Consider the following 8,391-nt stretch of genomic DNA (forward strand, 5'->3'; position numbering starts at 1 on the left):
CGCCAACGCTGCGCCAGAGGCGGAAGCACCCGCCGAGGCCGTGCCAGAAGCGGAGGCACCCGCTAAGGCCGAGCCAGAGGCCGCGTCCGAGGCGCCCCAGCAGGCGGAAACACCCAAGAAGGCGCCCGCACCCGCCAAAGCCGCGGGGGCGCCGGCAGAGGCACCCGAGGCTTTGCCGGAGCTAGCGCCCGCCAAAAAAGCAGCTGATGCGGTTACCAAGGAGGACAAGGATGCGGCGCCGCCTGCAGAGTCCAAGGTCGCGCCTGAGCCCGCGCCAGCGGTTGGCCAGACAGGAGCCTCGAAATCGGCGCCCAAGCCGACCGCAGGCTCGCCGCCATCGCCCCGCCGCGCCAAGCCGCCGCCGACGGCCGTCAAGGTGGTAGCAGTTGCGGCAGAGGCCATCGTTCACAACGGCGACGACATCGATCCCGAGGGTGAGCGGCACCGAGGGCAGCAGTGGCGCTTTGGCGGCTCGGCATGCACCGGGAAGAGGAACGGCGCTTGAACGCCCAGGGTCGGTCACTGCGCTCCTGCAGGACAAAACGCGGCTAGACTGCGGGCGAGGCACTGCAGTGCACTGGCGCGCACCTTGGCTGGGGCTACTTTGAGGATCTTGCCTCGGACGGGCAGGCGCCCCCTACCTCGGCATCCCCTCGCAACCCCATTTTCGCCCCAACCAACTTGGCCAGGCGCGTGCCAGGACTTCCTGCCGTCGTCCACCTGCAAGGACGTTGACCTGGGGGACGGCCGGCTGGCAGAGTGCGTCAGCCAGCTCATAGCGGCGGCCGAGTCGGAGGGCGAGGACGGCGAGGCAGGTGCGCGCGGCGGCGCGCGGGCGCGGCCGGCGCCCCTTCCCTCTGCCGTTTCGTGCGATGTGCTTTGGACGACGGCTGGCGGCCGGCGGCGCCGCTGAGCTGGCTGCTTGGCGCACTCTAGGTTTGTGTGTGCTGGTTGGCTCCCTCACATCCAGGCCTCCGAAATCTTGTGCCAATGCGTCCCCCCGCAGTGCCTGTGCCCGAGCTTTGTGAAGACGAGGTGTACAAGTACTACATCAACCGCAGCACAAACATCAACCTGAACGTGCCGCTGGGTGAGCAGGCCGCAGAGGCGTGTGGAGCGGGGCCGTTTGGTGGCGGACTTGGAGAGTGCGTGCAGTGTAGTGGGCGTCCGCACCTGCAACGCGGGCATGTTAGGCTCAGAAGTGGGGCAGCTTCTTTAATCAGTCATCATCAGTCAACCGCGCTCATGCCCTCCCTGCGCCGCCCATCTGCCCCCCCCCACCTTTCCCCCCGCGCAGCCAAAGCCTGCAAGGAGGACGCTGAGAAGTTCTGCAACAACACCTGGTTCTTCGGGCCCACAGAGGGCCGTGTCATCTCCTGCCTCAGGTTCGGCTGATGCGCGGCGGCCAGCAATCCATTTTGATAGAACTTTGCTCGGGTTGATTGACGGCTAGATTGAGCATGTTGTGCGGCTATGCCAGGCGTTGCGGGCAGGCCTCCAGCCTTGCAGCCCTCGGTCTGGCGCCAGCGCAGCCAGCGCGCCACGGGGCGGCGCGCCAGCATCCCCTTTCCCGCCCCCTTGACGCAGCTTTCGTGCCTGCCTCTCACGCTGCCAGCCCGCCGAATCAACTTGACCCTCCCAAGGCAATACCCGCCATTCTTGCCATGCGCACTACGTCGCCCCTGAACAGCCCTGCAGCTCTGATTTGTGCGCACGGCGTCCCAGGCCATGCGCACGCCCTCACGCCCCCCTTCAAACAATATGCAACCCCAGGGACATCAAGGACAAGGTGACCTCGCCCTGCAAGGTGCAGATCTTCAAGCTGCAGCGCGCAGCCGCGCGCGACTACCGCGCGGACCCCGCCATCAAGGAGGCGTGCCAAGGGGACGTGGACCGGCTGTGCGGCAAGGACGTCAAGGAGGGCGGCGGACGCAAGCAGGCCTGCCTGGTGAGCGACCGGGGACTGTTTCTTTCTGGGTTGGGGAACACGGGGCGGGCGTGCGGGGGCCAAGGAGCCTGGCTCGTGGGGCGCTGCTGCGGCAGGGGCGCCAGCCGTTGCAGCCTGGGCGGCTGCTTCTGAAGTGCCCGGAGCGCTGCAGAAGTTGGCGGACTGATCGCCGCGCCCAACTCCTTGCCCGACGCGTGCTGCCCAGCCACCAACCTGCACGCCCCTTCCCCAATGCGCAGCGCGAGAACCAGCTGAAGCTGAGCTGGGAGTGCGCGGAGCAGCTGTTCAGGCAGGAGCTCGAGGCGGACGACGACATCCGGCTGAGCGTGAGGCTGTACCAGCGGTGCCTCGGCGACAAGAAGCGCTTCTGCGCAGAGGTGGAGCCGGGGCAGGCGGAGGCGAAGGACTGCCTGGTCGAGCACAGGAACGACAACGGGTTCAGCGCGCCGTGCAGGTGGGTGCGTGTGCTGGTGTGTGTGTGTGTGTGTGTGTGTGTGTCTGCATGCGCGTGTGTGTGTCTGCGTGTCTGCCTATGTGTTTTTGTGCGCATGCACTCGTGCCGGCATAGCAGTGCCGGCATGGGAACTCTCAAGTGCTCATGTTTAGGTGCGCAGGGATGCGTGTCACAAGGGCAGATCACATGAGGGCAGCGGCCACGCTGTGCCTCAGACCGACCATCACGCTGTCCAGCACTTACTCAGCCCGGCCTTCTCCCTTCATCGCAGGGAGGAGCTCGAGTCGATGCTAGAGCGCCGCGTGCGCGACTTCCGGATCGACAGCCGCCTGCGTCGCAACTGTCAGCAGGACATCATGGTGCTGTGCGGCATGTTTGACTCCGTGGGCGGTGACGAGGCTGAGTACAGCATCTGCTTGCAGGTGGGCAGTGCAGAGGGCTTGTCGGCCGGCAGCATGCGGCGTGCACCTCTTGCCTGAGCGCGTGTTTTCTTTGTGTGACGATCTGCATGGGCGTGCGTGCACACACATGCACACACATTCACACGGCACGCATGCTTTCATGCACACATAGCAACTGCCTCAGACACATGCTGACATGCATGCACAACCCAGCAATCAACACCAAGGCATATACACAGCACGCATTTGCATGCGCCTTCACCACACTATGACAACCCACCCCCCTTTCCCCCAACGGCCGCATGCGACCAGGACTATGTAAATGAGATCCGGGATGACAAGTGCCGCGCCCTGGTGCGGCAGTACCAGGGCCTGGCGGCGCAGGACATCCGCTTTTCGGCGCCGCTGGCTGACGCCTGCTTCGACGACCGCACAAAGCTCTGCCCCAACGTGCCGCCGGTGGGTTGCAAAGATGTGCCCCTGCGTGCACACATGCACGCATGCAGGCGTGCGGGCATGTGTGCGTGTGCGTCCAGGTGTTGGTCGTGGTTTGTGCCAGCGCATGCATGAAAGTACAAACATGCGCGTGTTAATCTGAAAGGTGTGCGTAGTTGTTTTACAGGACAAGATGCATGCATTGCCAGAAAAAGAGTGCTGGGTGTCAGCAACATGCACAGCCATGATCCTGACCCTCGTCCCCACGCCTCGCCCCGCGCCAACGCCGTCGTGCCGCAGGGATCCGCACGCGTGATCCGCTGCCTGCAGTCGCAGCGCGCCGGGCTGTCCCCCACCTGTCGCGCCACGCTGTTTGACTCCGAGGTCACTTTTTCGGAGAACATCGACTTCCAGTACCCCATGAAGCAGGCGTGCTCCAAGGAGATCGGGCTCTTCTGCGCCAAGGTGCCGCACGGCAACGCGCGCGTCATACGGTGGGTGCCACTGGCGGGGGGTGGGGGGACTGTTTCTGTATAGTGTCGCGGCAGCTTGAGGCAAGACAGGTTGATAGGTGCAGGGCCTGGTGGCTGTATGCTTGGGCTTGAAAACGCATGCTTTGCACACATGTTTGGGCATCGCGTGCATGCACACATTTCACACTGCTGAGCCCTCGCGCATACACTCTCTCTCTCACACACACACACACTCACACACACACACGTGCGTGCCCACACACACATATACATACACATGCGTGCACTCACTTATTCAACACATGACGACGTAATCAGGTGTCTCCAAGAGAACAAGCAGAAGAAAGATTTTGGCAAGGCCTGCAAGGCCGAGGTGGCGGCCTACGAGCAGCGGGCATCCCAGGACTACCGCCTGAACCACAGGCTGCGCACCTCCTGCCGAGCGGACGTGGGCGCGCTGTGCAAGGGCGCGTGCGACGAGGACAAGGATGACCAGGTGTGGGCATGTTTTGGTGTGTGCGTGTGCGTGTGTGTGTGCGCGTGCGTGCGCGCCAGGGGTGTGCGCTTTGTCTGGCAACGGTGTGGGGTGGCTGCTGGGGGACGCCACATGTGCAGGGGCAAAGGGGGGTGGCTGCCGGCCCAGCGGCCAACCCTGCGGGCACTTCGGTCCTGCACGAGTTGACAGCGGTGGCGCCTGTCGTGCGGGGACGTTGCTTGAGCGTGCCATAAAGCGGCGGGGCCTCTTGAGGTGCCAGGGGCTCTCCCGCAAGCAGCGCACTGCGCCAGCCGACGCACACCCCCAAGCCCGAGCTCGGGACCTGCAAACAGCGCCCGCCCTCTTTGCGCTCAGGTGTGCGGCGGCTCTGTGCTGCGGTGCCTGACAGAGAAGATTGATGACGTGAAGAGCGAGGCCTGCCGCAAGGAGGTGTTCTATTACATGAAAATGGAGGTGTGTCACTTGGGGCTTGCCCTTGCTTGAGCTGCCCTTGGGTTTGCCCCTTGCTTTTGTGGCCCGTGGTGTTGCAGGCAGAGGTGTGGGCTTAAAAAGCGGGACGTGGGGAGTGACGCGGCACCGTTTGGCAGATGGCAGGTGCCTGCCTCTGTGTTTTGTATTGAAGGACTCCAGCGTCTGGCACCCCAATCTAACGCACAGTGAACTCCGCCTTTTTCCCATTGTTGATTCCACGTGTGTTGGGGAGAAGGCAGGGGGAGAGGGGCTTCAAGCGTAGCACTGCGGCTGCGTGTGGCAGGCAGCAAAAGGCAGCAATGGAAGTGCGGCTTGCAAAAGTTTTGCGTCCGTCCTGCATCCCAGCAGCTAACCGCCATGCGGGACGACGCTCCCTCCCCCCCACCCCAACACACACACACGCCTCGCAGGTCCAGGACTACCACAATGACGTCATCCTGGCTGCCGCCTGCCGGGGCGACGTGGACAAATTCTGCAAGGACGTCGCGCCGGGTGGGCGGGGTGGAGGGGGCCAAGGGCAGGGGCCAGGCCGTCGTTGGGGCCTTTGTACTCAGTGCATGGAGGTGGAGCGGAACCCGCAACACCACACGGTGCCTGCGCGTGCAGGCGGCTGTGCTGTCGTTCCCATCAGGGCCAACCAGAACAGCGCCGTTGGCCTTGGGCCTGTAGGCTTTGCTGGGCTTGCGCACCCGTGAGCCGCGTCCCTAAGCTGCCCCCTGTGCTCGTCATCATCAGCCTCCCCTTTCCGCCCCCGCCCTCCCCGCAAGCAGGCGCGCAGGGCGGCGTGCATGGCTGCCTGCGCACGCACCACAAGGAGCTGTCTGAGGGCTGCCGCGCAGAGCAGCTGCACCTGGAGCAGTCCGAGGCAGAGAGCGTGGAGCTGCGCCCCAGCCTCATAAGGGCGTGCGTCGGCGAGCGGCAGCTCTTCTGCAAGGACGTGCGGCCGGGTAACGCGCGCGTGTTCAGGTGCGCGGGCGGACGGCGCGGCTCGCGAGCGGCGGAGGCGAGGCAAGCCAGCCGACGCCCCCCGCAGCGCAGCCAGAGCTGTTGTGCAGTGGTGCCAGTGCGATTTGTTCTCAGTCATGCCATGTTGGGCAGCCGTGGCGCGCCGGCATTGACAGCAGCGGCGGCCGTGCGCGGCGGACACACACACACACACACACACACACACACACACACACACACACACACATATCGCCAACGACAGGTGTCTGGCCAACAAGCTAGCAGACCCCGATTTCGGCCCCGTGTGTCGTGGGGAGGTGATCACCAAGATCCAACGGAGGTGGGCACAGGGTGCAGGAGGGCTTTAGGGCATGGGGTGTTTTCATTCCTTGGAGTTTGGTCAGCGAAGCACTGGGCTGCCTGGCAAGGGGCAGGGCTGAGTTGTTTAACGTCTTGACTGCCTTTGACCTGCCTCATTCCCCCCCTCCACCACCGTTCCCCGCCCACACCTGGCGGCCCGATCTGCCCGGGCTAGCCGTGCCAAAGCTCAACCCCGCTTCTCCACACCTTCCCCCGGCACCCCCCGGCACCCCAGGCAAGCCAACTGGCGCCTGGACCCCCCGCTGCGCCGTGCGTGCCGCGCCGACGTTGCAAAGGTGTGCGCCCCCGAGGATCGGCAGGCGTCCGAGTCCGGCCTGGTTTACAAGTGCCTGGTCGCCCACGCCGACGAGGTGGACGCCAGCTGCAGGCGGGAGCTCGGCCGCGCGCTCCACATGGCGTTCTTCGTGTGGATCCCGGGCAGCATCCTGACCAGCCCCTGCGACGTGGACATCGCGCAAGTGTGCCTCAAGGAGCGGCCCAACATGCTGCACCAGACGGGGCAGATCGCGCAGTGCCTGGCCGACGGGGTGAGGCGCTGCCCGGCAGGGGCCCCGCCTGGAGGGTCGTAAGGGGCTGGGGGCAGGACTGCAAACGGCTGCGGCGCAACGCGTCCGCCTCAACTCGACTGGCCATGTGTATGCACGCCCGCGCGCTTTCGCTGCGCCTGCTGCCACCTCCATCTCACCCCGTGCTGCCCTCCCCTCAGTTTTTTTGCCCCCTGATCCAACTGCCTCCCACCTCTGAATGTCACCCTACACTCACACCCCCACCACCACACCCCTTGCAGCTGGACCGCATCATAGCGGCGGAGGGCGCCGGACGCAAGAACTTGCGGGACGCCGCCTCGGGCCCCCCTCTGCCGTCCCTCAGCCCAGAGTGCCGCGCCCTCGTCGCGCTCGCCGCGCCGCCAAACATGCGCGCGGCCTTCGACGAGACGCTCTCCGCCGCGGCGCTGCTCGGCGGGCGCCTGTCGGCGCTCGAGCCGCTCGCGGGCGTGCCGCTGGTCGAGAGGGACGGGCGGGGGCGGGCGCAGGGGCTGACGCTGACGGGGTGGACCGCGGCGCTCGGGGTCGCGTGCCTGGCGGTTGCGCTGATGGCCGCGGCGACGTACGCGTGGCGCGCGTACACGGGCGCGGGCGACGCGTCGACGCTGGTGCTCAAGTCGCGCGCGGGGTACAAGCGGGTCGACACGACGGGGGCTTAGGTGGCTGGCACGTGCCCAGTTCGGGGCCGCGCGGTGCGCGGCTTGGGCCTCGGAGAGGAGTCGGCGGTGCGCGCGCAGCGCCCTGTATGGCAGCTTGCCACCTGGTTGGGCGCATCGGGCGTCGCGCAGATATGTGCATCAGAGCACAGCGATACCTGTGCCCCTGTGCTGGCTCGCAGTTCTTGCATTGCACGCGAATATTTATCCTCTGACTGTAATTTGCACATTTGAAGTGGTCAACTGCGGCGGCACGACAACGGGATTGCGGCAAACCAGCATTTATGCCGTGCAAAGTACTCATTGGGACGCTTTGACCTGCAGCTGGACCAACACCATTGACAGCCCAGCTCAACTCAACCTGGGCGAGCTGAGCCGTGCGACTCGAAGGCTGGCGCTGAGCGTACCGCGACCTGCTGGTCCACATCAGCGCGCCGTGTCGCGGAGAATCGTCGCGCCGAGGCCACTCAGGGGCGCATAGCCGCCTATATCCTGTCGCAATGTTGACCTGTTTTCAACAGATGGGGTCAACCGGACCGGAGGTGCTTTCTTTGCGCGGGGGAAGGCCTTCCGACAGTGCTTGCTACGGGCTCTTTTGAGCCCGAACGCCGTCAGCACCCTGTCATTTGAATTCAGATGTAGACAGACTTAGATTACCTCTAGCTCACATAGACATTAGGTAGCTCGCGCCTCGCACCCCTGCCAGCGTCCTCCCCTCCTCGCCCTCGCCGTGCCACCCTGTCCTCCCTGATCGTCTTCTGAAAGCTGTCAAGAGGCCTTCGTCACACCGCGCGCCCAGCACCAGCCCCACAAGCCCTCCCCGGCCCGGAGCCTAGGATCCACGACAAGACCCCCGCCACCCCGGCCCTCCTACGGATCGCCAGCGCCCCACCTTGTGCCTGATTCGTCGTCCACACCTCATGACAGCAGCCGCGCAAGCGCCTGGGAGCCCTCTACGGCCTCGTCGTCCGCCGCCACCCCGCCACGTCAGCGTCCTCTCAGACTAGAGGAGTCAACCTAGGAGGAGTACTTAATGGGACTCTAGTCAGCTTGTTCGTGACCATAGCAGATGCAGCGCAGCGAGTAGCCAGGCTCCCCACCATCACCGGCAAGCCTTGAGCTGTCGCGTGCCGTGCGGTCTGTGCCTTGCTTGCCTGCCCTGGTGCGCTTGCCTTGCCGCCCCGTG

General features: G+C 65.2%; 1 protein-coding gene across 1 annotated transcript in view; it reads left to right on the forward strand.

The window, feature by feature from the left end:
* MNEG_7152 (2-C-methyl-D-erythritol 2,4-cyclodiphosphate synthase) overlaps positions 1-7,208 on the forward strand; it is a gene marked incomplete at both ends in the record, with an annotated part of 10,616 nt that extends 3,408 nt beyond the window's left edge. The window contains 16 exons of the mRNA XM_014044376.1: positions 20-434; positions 690-815; positions 1,007-1,090; positions 1,298-1,385; positions 1,774-1,948; positions 2,188-2,402; positions 2,674-2,824; positions 3,116-3,262; positions 3,539-3,732; positions 4,030-4,207; positions 4,562-4,660; positions 5,089-5,170; positions 5,449-5,644; positions 5,886-5,963; positions 6,219-6,531; positions 6,792-7,208. Coding sequence (XP_013899830.1) covers positions 20-434; positions 690-815; positions 1,007-1,090; positions 1,298-1,385; positions 1,774-1,948; positions 2,188-2,402; positions 2,674-2,824; positions 3,116-3,262; positions 3,539-3,732; positions 4,030-4,207; positions 4,562-4,660; positions 5,089-5,170; positions 5,449-5,644; positions 5,886-5,963; positions 6,219-6,531; positions 6,792-7,208 — 2,958 coding nt within the window. The remainder of the gene's footprint in view (positions 1-19; positions 435-689; positions 816-1,006; positions 1,091-1,297; positions 1,386-1,773; positions 1,949-2,187; positions 2,403-2,673; positions 2,825-3,115; positions 3,263-3,538; positions 3,733-4,029; positions 4,208-4,561; positions 4,661-5,088; positions 5,171-5,448; positions 5,645-5,885; positions 5,964-6,218; positions 6,532-6,791) is intronic.
* Between the last annotated feature and the right edge of the window lie 1,183 nt (positions 7,209-8,391).

The sequence above is a fragment of the Monoraphidium neglectum genome (assembly GCF_000611645.1).
Source record: "Monoraphidium neglectum strain SAG 48.87 unplaced genomic scaffold scaffold01240, whole genome shotgun sequence".
NCBI classification, from domain to species: domain Eukaryota; kingdom Viridiplantae; phylum Chlorophyta; class Chlorophyceae; order Sphaeropleales; family Selenastraceae; genus Monoraphidium; species Monoraphidium neglectum.